We start from the raw sequence: 18,334 nt of genomic DNA, 5'->3' as shown, positions 1-18,334 counted from the left end.
TTAAGTCCAGTCATGTCTGACTCTGGGATGTGGTGCTCATCTCCATTTCTAAGCCGAAGAGCCGGCGTTGTCCATAGACACCTCCAAGGTCATGTGGCCGGCATGACTGCATGGAGCGCCGTTACCTTCCCGCCGGAGCGGTACCTATTGATCTACTCACATTTGCATGTTTTCGAACTGCTAGGTTGGCAGAAGCTAGGGCTGACAGCGGAAGCTCACGCCGCTCCCCGGAATCGAACCTGCGACCTTTCGATCAACAAGCTCAGCAGCTCAGCGCTTTAACCCACTGCGCCACCGGGCACATTTCATCAGTTGGTCCCAAACTTGGCTCCAGGAACTGCGGAACTCTCCGCTGCGGTTCACACCAATTTGAAGGCGGGAGCCTCCGCCGCTCTCGGGGTCAATGGGGCTGATTTAGAGCATAGGAACGAAATTCAAGCGGAACCTTTATGTTCGCGGTGAGGTTTCCGGTGGGGACGATTAAGGAGTCGCACCTACCTCCACATAAAAAAGCCTTGCCCGGCAATGAGGTGACGACAGCGGAAGAGGCGTGGCTTAAGCCGGAAGCGGGTGGTCCAGCCTGGGCGAAACATCATGGCGCTCAACGCGGCGGGTAAGTGAGAGGGAGAGAGGAGTAACCATGGCAACGGGGCCTACTCCGGCCTGGCGAGCCAGCTTGGAAGTGGTGAGGAGGCTAGGGAGGGCCTTCCTTCCGCCCATGAACCATGGCTTCTCCCGCAGGCAACGACGACGCGGAGTGGGAGCCTCCCTCGGAGGCGGAGCTGAAGGTGATCCAGGCCCGGCGGGAGCGGCAGGACAAGATCAGCAAGCTGATGGGCGACTACCTCCTGAAGGGCTACCGCATGCTGGGCGAGTGCTGCGAGGAGTGCGGGGTGAGAGCCGAACACAGGGCAATGGGCTCCTCTGAGGATACAAAGAGGGCCAGGGCCTTTCAATTGTGGGCCTCTGAGCATGTAAAGAGTGACAAGTATTCCTGCTGCAAAAAGGGCCTCTGAGCATGTCAAGAGTGCCATGCTCTGTTGCTGCAAAAGAGGCCTCTGAGCATGTCCAGAGTGCCAGGTCCTCTTGCTGCAAAAGGAGCCTCTGAGCATGTAAGATGTTCCACAATCTTTTGCTCCAAATGTGGGCCTCTGAGCATGTAAAGAGTGACAAGTATTCCTGCTGCAAAAAGGGCCTCTGAGCATGTCCAGAGTGCCAGGTCCTCTTGCTGCAAAAAAGGCCTCTGAGCATGTAAGAAGTTCCATGACATTGTGCTCCAAATGTGGACCTCTGAGCATGTAAAGAGTGACAAGTATTCCTGCTGCAAAAAGGGCCTCTGAGCATGTCCAGAGTGCCAGGTCCTCTTGCTGCAAAAAAGGCCTCTGAGCATGTAAGAAGTTCCATGACATTGTGCTCCAAATGTGGGCCTCTGAGCATGTAAAGAGTGACAAGTCTTCCTGCTGCAAAAAGGGTCTCTGGGCATGTCCAGAGTGCCAGGTCCTCTTGCTGCAAAAGGCGTCTCTGAGCATGTAAGAAGTTCCATGACATTTTGCTCCAAATGTGGGCTTCTGAACATGTAAAGAGTGACAAGTCTTCTCGCTGCAAAAAAGGGCCTCTGAGCATGTCCAGAGTGCCAGGCCTTCTTGCTGCAGAAATGGCCCCTGAGCATGTAAGAAGTTCCACAATCTTTTGCTCCAAATGTGGGCCTCTGAGCATGTCCAGAGTGACAAGTCTCACTGCAAAAAGGGCCTTTGAGCATGTCCAGAGTGCCAGGCCTTCTTGCTGCAAAAGTGGCCCCTGAGCATGTAAAGAGTGCCGAGCCCTTTCGCTGCAAACATGTCCTATGAGGATGTAAAGAGTTCCATGACTTTTTGCTGCAAAGGGCCCTCTGAACATGTAAAGAGTGCCATGCTCTGTTGCTGCAAAAGAAGCCTTTGAGCATGCCCAGAGTGCCAGACGTGCTGCAAGGAGAACTTCTGAGCAAGTAAAGAATTCAATTACCTTTACATCCTGAGCATATTAGAGTGGCAGGCCCCTTTGCATCAAAGGGGCCTCTGAACATGTAAAGAGTGCTAGATCCTTTTGGTACAAAGGGGGCCTCTGAGCATGTAAAGAGTGCCATGCCCTTTCGCTCCAAATGTGGGCCTCTGAGAATGTAAAGAGTGACAAGTCTTCTCACTGCAAAAAGGGCCTTTGAGCATGTCCAGAGTGTCAGATTTTTGCTGCAGAGAAGGCTTCTGAGCATGTAAAGAGTTACCATGACATTTTGCTCCAAATGTGGGCCTCTGAGCATGCAAAGAGTGCCGAGCCCTTTCATTGCAAAAGGGGCCTTTGAGCATGTCCAGAGTGCCAGGCCTTCTTGCTGCAGAAGTGGCCCCTGAGCATGTAAAAAGTTCAACAATCTTTTGCTCCAAATGTGGGCCTCTGAGCATGTAAAGAGTGCCATGCTCTGTTGCTGCAAAAGGAGCCTCTGAGCATGTCCAGAGTGCCAGGCCTTCTTGCTGCAAAAGGGGCCCCTGAGCATGTAAGAAGTTCAACAGGCTTTTGCTCCAAATGTGGACCTCTGAGCATGCAAAGAGTGCCAGGCCCTTTTGCTCCAAATGTGGCCCCTGAGCATGTAAGAAGTTCAACAAACTTTTGCTCCAAATATGGGCCTCTGAGCATATAAAGAGTGCCGAGCCCTTTCGCTGCAAACCTGCCCTATGAGGATGTAAAGAGTTCCATGACTTTTTGCTGCAAAGAGGGCCTCTGAGCATGTAAAGAGTGCCATGCTCTGTTGCTGCAAAAGGAGCCTTTGAGCATGTCCAGAGTGCCAGACTTGTTGCAAAGAGAGCCTCTGAGCATGTAAAGTATTCAGTTACCTTTTATTGCAAAGGGGGCCTCTGAGTATATCATAGTGGCAGGCCCTTTTGCAGCAACAGGGGCCTCTGAGCATGTAAAAAGTTCCATGACATTTTGCTCCAAACGTGGGCCTCTGAATATGTAAAGAGTGCTGAGCCCTTCCACTACAACCGTGTCCTATGAGGATGTAAAGAGTTCCATGACAGAGTGGCAGTCCCATTTGTAGGAAAGGGTCCTCTGAGCATGCAAAGAGTGCCATGTCCTGTTGCTGCAAAGGGAGCCTTTGAGCAAGTCCAGAGTCCCAGACTTTTGCTGCAAAGAGGGCCTCTGAGCATGCAAAGAGTGCCAGGCCTCACAGCCTCTCAGGATGCTTGCTATAGATCCAGGCGAAACATCAGGAGAGAATGCTTCTAGAACATGGCCCTATACCCCGAAAACCTACAACAACCCAGTGTCATGAGCTTTTGCTGCAAAAGGAGCATTTGAGCATGTCCAGAGTGCCAGGCTCTCTTGCTGCAAAAGGGGTCTCTGAGCATGTAAAAGGTTCCATGACATTTTGCTCCAAATGTGGGCCTCTGAGCATGTAAAGAGTGCCGAGCCCTTTCACTGCAAACGTGTCCTATGAGGATATCAAGAGTTCCATGACTACTTGCTGCAAAAGGGGCCTCTGAGTATGACAGAGTGGCAGGCCCATTTGCAGAAAAGGGTCCTCTGAGCATGTAAAGAGTGCTATGAGCTTTTGCTGCAAATGGAGCCTTTGAGCATGTCCAGAGTGCTGCAAAGAGTGCCTCTGAGCATGTAAAAAGTTCCAAGACCTTATTGCTCCAAGTGTGGGCCTCTGAGCATGTGTTTATTTATTTTACAATACTGTGTTTATGACATTTATATGTCACCCTTCTCAGAGCGGCTTACAAGATATCTATACATACAATAGATTATATTATTAGCATAGCACAATATCAGTACTATATATTACTATATTGTACTATACTATTATATTGTAATATTATAAGTAATATTGCATGTAATATAAAATATATAATTATAATACTGTATTATTATTAGTTTTATATTGCATTACATTATATTACAGATGTTATATGTATATACAATATATTATATTATATTGTGTGTAAAGAATTCCATGACTTTTTCTTGCAAAAGGGGCCTCTGAACATGTAAAGAGTGCCAGATCCTTTTGGTACAAGGGGGGGGGGGCTGAGCATGTCCAGAATGTTCTTTTACCTTCCCAAGCAAGTAAGAGCTCTTTGGCCTTTCCCCCTCTTTTCCGTCCTGATTTTTGCAGGCGTTGCGTTCTTTATTTCCCAGCTCTAACTCTTTCTTTCCTTGGCTCTCCTTTGCGACATTTTCCCTTCCAGACTATTTTGCTGCAAGACAAGCAGAAGAAACTCTACTGCGTCGCCTGCCAGGAACTCAACTCTGACGTCGACAAGGACAATCCGGGTGAGGCTCAAGAACTGGCTAACATCTTCGTTATGTCTTCAGGGTAATCCTCTGTCAGGAGGGTTTGGCTGGTGTCTCCCTTCCAATTCTGTGATTTATTGATTTATTCTTTTCGTCTTTGGGGATGGCCATCTGTCGGGAGGGCTTGACTGGTGTCTCCCTTCCAATACTGTGATTTATTGATTTATTCTTTGTGTCTTTGGGGATGGCCATCTGTCGGGAGGGCTTGGCTGGTGTCTCCCTTCCAATACTGTGATTTATTGATTTATTCTTTGTGTTTTTGGGGATGGCCATCTGTCGGGAGGGCTTGGCTGGTGTCTCTCTTCCAATACGGTGATTTATTGATTTATTCTTTGCTTCTTTGGGAATAGGCATCTGTCGGGAGGGCTTGACTGGTGTCTCCCTTCCCCCTTGGGGTCCCAATTCTATGATTTATTGATTTATTCTTTGTGTCTTTGGGGATGGCCATCTGTCGGCAACTTGGCTGGTGTGTCCTTTCCCCGTTGGGGTCCCTTCCAATTCACCTTTATCTGGTGGTAAGGTCAAGAGAAATGCTTTCCTTTCTGTTTTGGGATTTGAAAAAAAACTTTATATTGATTCATGGGAAAGAGTTGCCTCATTTGGGTCAACGTTGGAATTTCATCACGGTCTTGCTTTCAAGTGCTCTTAGTTTCATGTATCAAGTTGTTGCCAAGCTCCTGATTTGTCTATTGGATTTTTCATGCTGCCTTGTTTCATGGATTTGTGTGCTTGATTCATGGATTTTTATACCTATGGATCTTGTTTTGACTAGATCTGTGGCAAGCATCCTCAGAGGTTGTGAGGTCAGACCTCTGAGGATGCTTGCCATAGATGCAGGTGAAACGTCAGGAGAGAATGCTTCTAGAACATGGCCATATAGCCCAAAAAAATTATTTATTCATTTGTCTCCTGTCCTATGCTAATATATAATAAATATAATATAATATAGTATAATATATTGTATATACATATAATATTTGTAATATTATAATGTAATACAGTATTTATTCATTTGTCTTCTGTTCTATGCTAATATATAATAAATATAATATAACATAGTAAAATATATTGTATATACATATAATATTTATAATATTATAGTGTAATACAGTATTTATTTATTCACTTGTCTCCTGTGCTATACTAATATATAATAAATATAATATAATATATTGTATATACATATAATATTTATAATATTATAATGTAATACAGTATAATACTAATAATAATAATGATATGATAAGTATATATTTTATATTACATGTCCCTTATATTTTGTGTCCCTCGTGACGGTTCTGCTTCTCTTTCCAGCCCTGAATGCCCAGGCTGCCCTGTCCCAAGTGCGGGAGCGCCAACTGGCCACCAACGCTGAGGACAACAACGTTTGCCCCGCTGCCGCATACCTGTCCGCACTTCCCGTGCGCCACGTCCCGCGCCCGGAGCACTGCGAAGGAGCGGCTGCGGGACTCCGGGCTTCGGCCCCTGCGCCGTTGCTGCTCCCGGGCCCGGCGGCAGCGGCAACGATGGCGGCGCCTTGTCCGGCGGCCCCACTCGGTGCGCTGACCCTGGCGGAGGAGGCCATCTTGCAGAAGATCGCCTGGGCGGGACAGGAGCTGCGGCACAGCGCCTCCGTGGAGGCCAGCATCCAGCTCTGCGCCCTCATCCGTTCCTGCACAGAGTCCCTCAAGAGCCTCAAGGAGCTGCAGCAGTGAGCGCCCGGTCACCGACTCTCCGCCCTTTCCAACAAGACTCTGCTCATCCTTCCCATTAAAATGTGTGCTTGTGGTTTCACGCGGAGTTTGCCTCGGTCCCGTCTGTTCCGTCCCTCTATTGTGTTGTCGGACAAAATCACTGAATTTTCCGGATTCCCAGAAGCATTCTCTCCTGACATTTTGCCCACATCTATGGCGGGCAGAGGTTCTGAGGTTGTTATTTATTATTTATTGTCTGAGCATGTAAGAAGTTTCACGGCCTTTTGCTCCAACTGCAGGCCTCTGAGCATGTAAAGAGTGCCGAGCCCTTTCACTGCAGACGTGTCCTACGAGGACGTAAAGAGTTCCATAGCTCTGTGTATATCATTGAGTGTGTCTTGAGGATGGCCATCTGTCAGGAGGGTTTGAGTGATGCCTCTCCTTTTGAGGTCCCAACAGTGATTGATTGATTGATTGATTAATTGGTTGTCTAAGGAAGATTCACAAGGTCACATTCCTGGGAGGGGCTCTTCGTCGTCTTTCTCAGACCAACTGTCAGGCGCAGAAGTGAATGAGAATCAAATTAATGAGATTCAGCCCCATTTGCAGAAAAGGGTTCTCTGAGCATGTAAAGAGTGCCATGAGCTATTGCTTCAAAAGGAGCCTCTGAGCATGTCCAGAGAGCCAGGTCCCCTTGCTGCAAAAGGGGGCTCTGAGCATGTATAAAGTTTCACAATCTTTTGCTCCAAATGTAGGCCTCTGAGCATGTAAAGAGTGCCGAGCCCTTTAACTGCAGACGTGTCCTACGAGGATGTAAAGAGTTCCATAGCTCTGTGTATATCATTGAGTGTGTCTTGAGGATGTGCCATCTGTCAGGAGGGTTTGAGTGATGCCTCTCCTTTTGAGGTCCCAACAGTGATTGATTGATTGATTGATTAATTGGTTGTCTCAGGAAGATTCACAAGGTCACATTCCTGGGAGGGGCTCTTCATCATCTTTGTAGGTCGTTGCAGAAGTCGGTGGGCCCCACTCTTTGCCATCGCCCCTTCCAGGAATGTAAGACTTTGCCGACATTAGTGGGCCCCACTTTTTGCCATCGCCCCTTTAAGGCACTGCTGCCATTGCTCCATCTTATGCCAGGAATGGAGTTTGTAAGACTTTGCAAACATTAGTGGGCCCCACTCTTTGTTGTGCCATTTTAAGGCATTGCTACTATTGCTCCTCCTTATGCATTATAGTCTTATTCCATGAATTGAGTTTGTAGGTCTTTGCAGAAGTTGGTGGGCCCCACTCTTTGCCATCGCCCCTTTAAGGCACTGCTGCCATTGCTCCATCTGTATTATAGTCTTATTCCAGGAATTGGATTTGCAGGTCTTTTAAGAAGTTGGTGGGCCCCACTTTTTGTCATCGCCCTTTTAAGGCACCTCTACCATTGCTTCTCCTGCATTATAGTCTTATTCCAGGAATAGTTTGTAAGACTTTGCAGGCGTTACTAGGCCCCACAATTGGCCATCGCCCCTTTAAAGCACCCCTACTATTGCTCCTCCTTCTGCATTATAGTCTTATTCCAGGAATTGGATTTGCAGGTCTTTTAAGAAGTGGGTGGGCCCCACTCTGCCATCGCCCCTTTAAGGCACCGCTCCCTTTGCTCCTTCTGCATTATAGTCTTATGCCAGGAATTGAGTTTTCAAGATTGCAGGCGTAGTGGGCCCCACTCTTTGGCATCGCCCCTTTAAGGCACCGCTGCCATTGCTTCTCCTTGTGCATTATAGTCTTATTCCAGGAATGGAGTTTATAGGTCTTTGCAGGCGTTAGTGGGCCCCACAATTGGCCATCGCCGTTTTAAGACACCGCTGCCATTGCTCCTGCAGTATAGTCTTATTCCAGGGATGCCATTGCCCCTTTAAGGCACCGCTGTCATTGCTCCTCCTGCAATATAGTCTTATTCCAGTAATGGCGTTAGTGGTCCCCCACTCTTTGGCATCGCCGTTTTAAGGCACCATCTCCATTAATCTTTCTGCATTATAGTCTTATTCCAGGAATGGAGTTTGCAAGACTTTGCAGGCGTTAGTGGGCCCCACTTTTTGCCATCGCCGTTTTAAGGCGCCTCCGCCATTGCTTCTCCTGGTGTTTCGGGCGGGGCTGCGGTGCGGCCAAGAGACCGGGCCGGGCGAACAAAGGCTGCGGCTCCCCCGGTTCTCTTCCCCGAAGGAGCCAGGCGAGTTGGGTCCCTTAGGGCGCTCCGGAAGTCCAGAGAGGAGGGAAGCTGGCCAAGGCAGAGGGCCCCCAGGCGGGCTGAGCAGAGCTAGAGTGCCCCTGAGCATAGGCAGAGTGCCTCTGAGCATTAGTAGTCATTATTAATTAGTAATTAATTAGATTAATTAATTAGTAGAGACCTGGAGCAAAACTGGGCATAGTTGGATTGTTTCTGAGCATAAGCAGAGTGCCTCTGAGCAGAGCGAGAGTGCCCCTGAGCATAGGCAGAGTGCTTCTGAGCATCAGCAGAGTGCAACGAAGATGAGAAATTGCCCCTGAGCACAGGCAGAGAGGCAAATTGGGCATGGCCAGGCTGTCTCTGAGCATAAGCAGAGTGCTTCAGGCAATAGAAATTGCCTCTGAGCATAAGCAGAGTGGCCAGAGGCAAGTTGGGCACAGTCGGACTGTTCCCGAGCATAAACAGAGTGCCTCTGAGCATAGGCAGAGTGACCAGAGGCCAGTTGAGTGCCTCTGAGCATAAGCAGAGTGCTTCAGACAATAGTAATTGCCTCTGAGCAGAAGCAGAGTGGCCAGAGGCAAGTTCGGCACAGTCGGATTGTTCCCGAGCATAAACAGAGTGCCTCTGAGCATACGCAGAGTGACCAGAGGCCAGTTGGGTGCCTCTGAGTGTAAGCAGAGTGCATCTGATGATAGAAATTGCCTCTGAGCATAGGCAGAGTGACCAGAGGCAAATTGGGCACAGGCAGATTGCTTCTGAGCATATGCAGAGTGCATCTGAGCATAGGCAGAGTGACCAGAGGCAAATTGGGCACAGGCAGATTGCTTCTGAGCATATGTAGAGTGCATCTGAGCATAGGCAGAGTGACCGGGGCCATTTGAGTGCCTCTGAGCATAGGCAGAGTGACCAGAGGCAAATTGGGCGCAGTCAGATAGTTTCTGAGCATAAGCAGAGTGCCTTTGAGCATAAGCAGAGTGAACAGATGCCAATTGAGTGCCTCTGAGCATAAGCAGAGTGCCTCTGATGATAGAAATTGCCTCTGAGCATAAGCAGAGTGACCAGAGGCAAATTGGGCACAGTCAGATTGTTTCTGAGCATATGCAGAGTGCCTCTGAGCATAAGCAGAGTGACCAGAGGCAAATTGGGTGCCTCTGAGCATAGGTAAAGTGACCAGAGGCAAATTGGGTGCAGTGAGATAGTTTCTGAGCATAAGTAGAGTGCCTCTGAGCATAGGCAGAGTGATCAGAGGCCAGTTGGGTGCCTCTGAGTGTAAGCAGAGTGCATCTGACAATAGAAATTGCCTCTGAGCATAGGCAGAGTGACCAGAGGCCAATTGGGTGCAGTCAGATTGCTTCTGAGCATAAGCAGAGTGCCTTTGAGCATAAGCAGAGTGACCAGAGGCCGGTTGGGTGCCTCTGAGCATAAGTAGAGTGCCTCTGATGATAGAAATTGCCTCTGAGCATAGGCAGAGTGACCAGAGGCAAATTGGGCACAGGCAGATTGCTTCTGAGCATAAGCAGAGTGCCTTTGAGCATAAGCAGAGTGACCAGAGGCCAGTTGGATGTCTCTGAACATAGACAGAGTGGCCATAGGGAAATTGGGCACAGTTGGGTTGTTTCTGAGCATAGGCAGAGTGACCAGGGGTCAATTGGGTGCCTCTGAGCATAAGCAGAGTGCACCTGACAATAGAAATTGCCTCTGAGCATTTGGCCAGAGGCCAATCGGGGACAGTCGGGCTGTTTGTGAGCATAAGCAGAGTGTGTGGCGCATAGGAAGAGTGACCAGAGACCAATTGGGCACAGGCAGATGGTTTCTGAGCATAAGCAGAGTGCCTCTGAGCATAGGCAGAGTGACTGGGGGCTATTTGAGTGCCTCTGAGCATAGGCAGAGTGACCAGAGGCAAATTGGGTGCCTCTGAGCATAAGCAGAGTGCATCTGATGATAGAAATTGCCTCTTGAGCAGAGGCAGAGTGACCAGAGGCAAATTGGGCGCAGGCAGATTGCTTCTGAGCATATGTAGAGTGCATCTGAGCATAGGCAGTGACCGGGGGGCTATTTGAGTGCCTCTGAGCATATGCAGAGTGACCAGAGGCCAGTTGTGTGCCTCTGAGTGTAAGCAGAGTGCATCTGACAATAGAAATTGCCTCTGAGCATAGGTAAAGTGACCAGAAGCAAATTGGGCACAGTCAGATAGTTTCTGAGCATAAGCAGAGTGACCAGAGGCCAGTTGGGTGCCTCTGAGTGTAAGCAGAGTGCATCTGACGATAGAAATTGCCTCTGAGCATAGGCAGAGTGACCAGAGGCAAATTGGGCACAGTGAGATTGTTTCTGAGCATAAACAGAGTGCCTCTGAGCATACGCAGAGTGACCAGAGGCCAGTTGGGTGCCTCTGAGTGTAAGCAGAGTGCATCTGACAATAGAAATTGCCTCTGAGCATAAGCAGAGTGACCAGAGGCAAATTGGACACATTCTGATAGTTTCTGAGCATAAGCAGAGTGCCTCTGAGCCTAAGCAGAGTGCACTTGGCAATAGAAGGAGCCAGAGGCGGATTGGGCACAGTCGGATTGTTTCTGAGCATAAGCAGAGTGCCGGGCATGACGGGCCTCCCGTGGTGGCAGGAGGGGGCGGGCTGCCTGGTCCTGGAGGGCCTCCCCCCGCTGCCCCGCGGCCTGAGCGGCATCCTCAACTCCAGCGGGGGGTCCTGGCGAGAGATCCAGAAGGTCCACTCCAAGAAGACCCGCATCCAGGACGACCTCCGCAAAGCCTCCGCCGGTGCCTCCCCGGAGAAGTCCCCGCGCCGCACCAAGCCCGCCAACCTGGACTCGGCCCTGGCTCTGCTCCGCAAGGAGATGGTGAGTCGGGAGGGACCCCAGAGCTCACCCAGTCTGACCCCCTTATACCTGGCAGGAGGACACCACCAAAGCTTTCCCGACAGATGGCCCTCCAGCCCACTGTAAACAAACTCTCACGGTCAGGAAGTTCTCCCTAATCCCATAGTTTCTGTACTAGGGAGCAACGGAGAGGCACGTCATAACATAGTTTAATATATATATATATATATATATATAGATAGATAGATAGATAGATAGATATTATTGCTATTATTATTATTATTATTATTATATAAGCAAGTACACACAAATATGAATATATACACACATATACACATTCACACATACATACAAATATACACACAAATATGCATATAGGCAAGCACATGCATATACACAATATACATGTACACATATAAACATACAAATATATACACACATATATATGCGCAAACAGACATATATACAAATATACACATATAAACACACACACACACATATATATATATACACAAGGACACACAAATATACGCACATACATATACACACATATATACGTATGCACATGCACACAGAAATATACACACATATGCATATACATATGCACACATACACACACACACACACACACATATATATGCAAGCACACACAAATATACATATATACACACAAAAACGGATATAGACAAGCACATGCATATACACAATATATATGTACACATATAAAACACAAATATATACACACATGCACACACATATATACACTCACATATATATGTGCAAACACATAAACACCCACATATATATGCACAAACACACATAAACACATATGAACAAATACATTCACACATATACACACATATATACACACACATATACATATATACATATATATACACACACAAGCACACACAAATATACACACAAACATATACATATGCACATTCACACACAAATATGCACACATATACATATACGCAAGCACACACAAATATACACACACACATATATATACATATACACATAGACATATACAGACATACATACAAATATACACACAAATACACATATAGACAAGCACATACACATACACAATATACATGTACACATATAAACACATATATACACACATATACACACATGCATACACATATATACACCCATATATATATGCACAAACACATGTATATACACCCACTTATATATGCGCACATATGTATACATGCACAAGTATATGCACACATATAAACACATACATACACATATACACACAGACATACACACATATACACACATACATATGCATATGCACACATAAATATATGCATATATATATATATATATATATATATATATATATATATATATACACAGATGCACACATACATGCAGACATATATATACACATGCACACAAATATACATACACATATATACACACAAATATGCATATAGACAAGCACATACATATGCACATATAAACACACAAATATATACCCACATATATATGCGCAAACACACATATATACACATATGCACAAATATATACACATAAACACATATAAACAGTCATACACACATATGCATATAGACAAGCACATACATATGCACATATAAACACACCAATATATACACAGATATATGCACCCACATATATATGTGCAAACACACATATATACACATATGCACAAATATATACACATAAGCACATATATACACACATATACACAGCAACGCATGGCAGGGGACGGCTAGTAATATAATAGTAGTCTGTCCTATGTGTGAAAGTCATAGCATTGGAAGGGACCCCAAGAGGCCATCCAGTCCAGCCCCGGTGCACCATCGAAGCCCTCCCGACAGAGGGCCAGCCCTGACGTTCTCCCTTGGCCCTTATACACACACATATACACAGCAACACATGGCAGGGGATGGCGAATAATATAATAATACTCTGCCCTATGTGTGACAGTCATAGCGTTGGAAGGGACCCCAAGAGGCCATCCAGTCCAGCCCTGGTGCACCATCGAAGCCCTCCCGACAGAGGGCCAGCCCTGACGTTCTCCCTTGGCCCTTATACACACACATATACACAGCAACGCATGGCAGGGGATGGCGAATAATATAATAATACTCTGCCCTATGTGTGACAGTCATAGCGTTGGAAGGGACCCCAAGAGGCCATCCATTCCAGCCCTGGTGCACCATCGAAGCCCTCCCGACAGAGGGCCAGCCCTGACGTTCTCCCTTGGCCCTTATACACACACATATACACAGCAACGCATGGCAGGGGATGGCGAATAATATAATAATACTCTGCCCTATGTGTGACAGTCATAGCGTTGGAAGGGACCCCAAGAGGCCATCCAGTCCAGCCCTGGTGCACCATCGAAGCCCTCCCGACAGAGGGCCAGCCCTGACGTTCTCCCTTGTCCCTTATACACACACATATACACAGCAACGCATGGCAGGGGATGGCGAATAATATAATAATACTCTGCCCTATGTGTGACAGTGTTAACATTGGAAGGGACCCCAAGAGGCCATCCATTCCAGCCCTGGTGCACCATCGAAGCCCTCCCGACAGAGGGCCAGCCCTGACGCTCTCCCTTGTCCCTTATACACACACATATACACAGCAACGCATGGCAGGGGACGGCTAGTAATATAATAGTAGTCTGCCCTATGTGTGAAAGTCATAGCGTTGGAAGGGACCCCAAGAGGCCATCCAGTCCAGCCCTGGTGCACCATCGAAGCCCTCCCGACAGAGGGCCAGCCCTGACGCTCTCCCTTGGCCCTTATACACACACATATACACAGCAACGCATGGCAGGGGATGGCGAATAATATAATAATACTCTGCCCTATGTGTGACAGTCATAGCGTTGGAAGGGACCCCAAGAGGCCATCCAGTCCAGCCCTGGTGCACCATCGAAGCCCTCCCGACAGAGGGCCAGCCCTGACGCTCTCCCTTGGCCCTTATACACACACATATACACAGCAACGCATGGCAGGGGACGGCTAGTAATATAATAGTAGTCTGCCCTATGTGTGAAAGTCATAGCGTTGGAAGGGACCCCAAGAGGCCATCCAGTCCAGCCCTGGTGCACCATCGAAGCCCTCCCGACAGAGGGCCAGCCCTGACGCTCTCCCTTGGCCCTTATACACACACATATACACAGCAACGCATGGCAGGGGATGGCGAATAATATAATAATACTCTGCCCTATGTGTGACAGTCATAGCGTTGGAAGGGACCCCAAGAGGCCATCCAGTCCAGCCCTGGTGCACCATCGAAGCCCTCCCGACAGAGGGCCAGCCCTGACGCTCTCCCTTGGCCCTTATACACACACATATACACAGCAACGCATGGCAGGGGATGGCGAATAATATAATAATACTCTGCCCTATGTGTGACAGTCATAGCGTTGGAAGGGACCCCAAGAGGCCATCCAGTCCAGCCCTGGTGCACCATCGAAGCCCTCCCGACAGAGGGCCAGCCCTGACGCTCTCCCTTGGCCCTTATACACACACATATACACAGCAACGCATGGCAGGGGATGGCGAATAATATAATAATACTCTGCCCTATGTGTGACAGTCATAGCGTTGGAAGGGACCCCAAGAGGCCATCCAGTCCAGCCCTGGTGCACCATCGAAGCCCTCCCGACAGAGGGCCAGCCCTGACGCTCTCCCTTGGCCCTTATACACACACATATACACAGCAACGCATGGCAGGGGATGGCGAATAATATAATAATACTCTGCCCTATGTGTGACAGTCATAGCGTTGGAAGGGACCCCAAGAGGCCATCCAGTCCAGCCCTGGTGCACCATCGAAGCCCTCCCGACAGAGGGCCAGCCCTGACGCTCTCCCTTGGCCCTTATACACACACATATACACAGCAACGCATGGCAGGGGATGGCGAATAATATAATAATACTCTGCCCTATGTGTGACAGTCATAGCGTTGGAAGGGACCCCAAGAGGCCATCCAGTCCAGCCCTGGTGCACCATCGAAGCCCTCCCGACAGAGGGCCAGCCCTGACGCTCTCCCTTGGCCCTTATACACACACATATACACAGCAACGCATGGCAGGGGATGGCGAATAATATAATAATACTCTGCCCTATGTGTGACAGTGTTAACATTGGAAGGGACCCCAAGAGGCCATCCATTCCAGCCCTGGTGCACCATCGAAGCCCTCCCGACAGAGGGCCAGCCCTGACGCTCTCCCTTGTCCCTTATACACACACATATACACAGCAACGCATGGCAGGGGATGGCGAATAATATAATAATACTCTGCCCTATGTGTGACAGTCATAGCGTTGGAAGGGACCCCAAGAGGCTATCCAGTCCAGCCCTGGTGCACCATCGAAGCCCTCCCGACAGAGGGCCAGCCCTGACGTTCTCCCTTGGCCCTTATACACACACATATACACAGCAACGCATGGCAGGGGATGGCGAATAATATAATAATACTCTGCCCTATGTGTGACAGTCATAGCGTTGGAAGGGACCCCAAGAGGCCATCCAGTCCAGCCCTGGTGCACCATCGAAGCCCTCCCGACAGAGGGCCAGCCCTGACGCTCTCCCTTGTCCCTTGCAGGTGGGTCTGCGCCAGCTGGACATGTCCCTCTTGTGCCAGCTGTGGTCACTCTACGAGTCCATCCAGGAGTCCAAGGGCCTCTTCCAGGAGCTCTCCTCCTCCTCGCTGCCTTCTGACGGGAGCCTGGCCGCCGAGAACGGATTCTCCGACGAGGACGAGGACGACGACGAGGACGACTTGGAGGCCGACCCGGCTCCCGGCCCCCCCGAGGGCCCCCGGGAGACCCCGCCGGAGCCCCGCCTCCGCCTCCCGCAGCCCCAGAACTCCCGGGACCAGTGGCTCCAGGACTCCTTCCACATCACCATCTGAGCCCCTCGCTCGCGGCCGACATCGGTTTCGGAACGGCCGGAAACTAACCTCGGTTCCTGTTCGCTTGCATGATGGTTTGCACTAGACGACTGCGGCACTCTGGACGCTGATCTGCTGGTTGGGTGATGATGGGAGTTGTAGTCTGTAAAATTGGGGAAACTTACCGCACGGGGTTGATGGGAGTTGTAGTCTGCACACTTGGGAGGAACTTATCATTCAAGAGTGATGGGAGTTGTCATCCACAAACTTAGGAAAACTTATCACCCAGGGATGATGGGAGTTGTAGTCCAAACACTTGGGGAAACATCCAGAAATGATGGGAGTTGTAGTCCACAAACTTGGGGAAACTTATCACCCAGGGATGATGGGAGTTGTAGTCCACAAACTTGGGAAAACTTATCACCCAGGGATGATGGGAGTTGTAGTCCACAAACTTGGGGAAATTACCACCCAGGGATGATGGGAGTTGTCATCCACAAACTTGGGGAAACTTATCGCCCAGGGATGATGGGAGCTGTAGTCCACAAACTTGGGAAAACTTACCACCCAGGGGTGATGGGAGTTGTAGTCCACAAAATTGGGAGGAACTTATCATCCAAGAGTGATGGGAGTTGTAGTCCACAAACTTGGGAAAACGTATCACCCAGGGATGATGGGAGTTGTAGTCAACAAACTTGGGGAAACTTATACCCAGGGATGGGAAACATACCACCCAGGGGTGATGGGAGTTGTAGTCCACAAACTTGGGAGGAACTTATCATCCAAGAATGATGGGAGTTGTCATCCACAAACTTGGGAAAACTTATCACCCAGGGATGATGGGAGTTGTAGTCCACAAACTTGGGAAAACTTACCTCCCAGGGATGATGGGAGTTGTAGTCCACAAACTTGGGAAAACTTACCACCCAGGAATGATGGGAGTTGTAGTCCACAAGCTTGGTCAAACTTATCCAGGAATGATGGGAGTTGTAGTCCACAAACTTGCAAAAACTTACCACCCAGGGATGATGGGAGTTGTAGTCCACAAACTTGGGAGGAACTTATCATCCAAGAGTGATGGGAGTTGTCATCCACAAACTTAGGAAAACTTATCACCCAGGAATGATGGGAGTTGTAGTCCACAAACTTGGGGAAACATACCCAGGGATGGGAAACATACCACCCAGGGGTGATGGGAGTTGTAGTCCACAAACTTGGGAGGAACTTATCATCCAAGAGTGATGGGAGTTGTCATCCACAAACTTGGGAAAACTTATCATCCAGGAATGATGGGAGTTGTAGTCCACAAGCTTGGGAAAACTTATCATCCAGGAATGATGGGAGTTGTAGTCTAAAAACTTGCAAAAACTTATCACCCAGGGATGATGGGAGTTGTCATCCACAAACTTGGGAAAACTTACTGCCCAGTGATGGTGGGAGTTGTAGCCCCCAAGCTTGGTGACATGCCACCCAAGAGATGATGGGAGTTGTAGTCTGCAGACTTACCCCCCCCCCCCCCCCATGGATGGTGGGAGTTGCTGTTTTTCACAAACTTTCCAAAACTTGGGGAAAACTTACCACCCAAAGGATGATGGGAGTTGGTAACATGTCACCCAAGATATGATGGGAGTTGTAGTCTGCAAACTTTCCCAAACTTGGGGAAACTTGCCACCCAGTGGATGGTGGGAGTTGTAGTCTGTGAGCTTGCCCAAACTTGGGGAAACTTACCACCCAATGGATGGTGGGAGCTGTAGTTCCAACACTTTCCCAAACTTGGGGAAACTTACCACTCAATGGATGGTGGGAGTTGTAGTTCACACACTTTCCCTAACATGTCACCCAATAGATGATGGGAGTTGTAGTTCCAGCACTTACCCAAACTTGGGGAAAACTTACCAGCAAATGGATGCTGGGAGTTGTAGTTGGCAAACTTTCAAATCTTGGTGTCTCTAAAATGTTGAATAGATGAATGCAGTTCGGTCCCGCTGTAGATTTATGGGATTTGTAGTTTGTGGAAACTCCTCCCCCACACTTAAGATGCTTATAGAACTACAACTCCCATGGCAGATACTACTATATAGGAACTGTATAGAAAACTTGCTGCAACAAGACGCTTCTGTGCTAAGTTGTTCCAAGGCAAGGGTTGAGTTGGCCGGAGTCCTTGGCAAAACTAGATCTCTTTTTTAAAAAAATACATAGCATTTCAAAGGTCCTAAAATGCAAAGTGTTCTCTGGGGAGGAGGAAGGGGTCGGGTCTTCCTTCCCGTTGCAAAAGCACTAGCGGCCCTTTTAATTTATTGTTTGGTGCTTTGGTCCTCATTGCGAGGAAACTAGAAATCCCAGGGAATAAAAGTGTCTCTGGAAACGAAA

The 18,334-nt window shown here is 48.5% G+C and overlaps 2 protein-coding genes across 3 annotated transcripts; both read left to right on the top strand.

Moving 5' to 3' along the window:
- The first annotated feature begins 505 nt into the window (after positions 1 to 505).
- On the top strand, positions 506 to 6,126 carry ZNRD2 (zinc ribbon domain containing 2). Its single transcript, XM_060758546.2, has 4 exons — positions 506 to 613; positions 742 to 893; positions 4,221 to 4,305; positions 5,641 to 6,126. The coding sequence occupies exons 1-4, from the start codon at positions 595 to 597 to the stop codon at positions 6,039 to 6,041; spliced, it is 657 nt and encodes a 218-aa protein (XP_060614529.2). The 5' UTR covers positions 506 to 594; the 3' UTR covers positions 6,042 to 6,126.
- A 1,855-nt stretch (positions 6,127 to 7,981) lies between these two features.
- Positions 7,982 to 18,334, top strand: FAM89B (family with sequence similarity 89 member B). Of its 2 annotated transcripts, XM_067472544.1 has the most exons (3): positions 7,982 to 9,072; positions 9,133 to 11,087; positions 15,677 to 18,334. In XM_067472544.1, exons 2-3 carry the CDS (start codon positions 10,830 to 10,832, stop codon positions 15,983 to 15,985), a joined length of 567 nt encoding a protein of 188 aa, XP_067328645.1. In that variant the 5' UTR covers positions 7,982 to 9,072; positions 9,133 to 10,829; the 3' UTR covers positions 15,986 to 18,334. The 2 variants fall into 2 exon arrangements, with proteins under 2 accessions (XP_067328645.1, XP_060614296.2); XM_060758313.2 differs by having other exon boundaries at positions 7,982 to 11,087.

The sequence above is a fragment of the Anolis sagrei genome, chromosome 12, assembly GCF_037176765.1.
Source record: "Anolis sagrei isolate rAnoSag1 chromosome 12, rAnoSag1.mat, whole genome shotgun sequence".
In the NCBI taxonomy this organism is placed as follows: Eukaryota; Metazoa; Chordata; class Lepidosauria; order Squamata; family Dactyloidae; genus Anolis; species Anolis sagrei.
The sequence above is the reverse complement of the archived record's forward strand: the minus strand, read 5'-3'. Positions and strand labels throughout refer to the sequence as shown.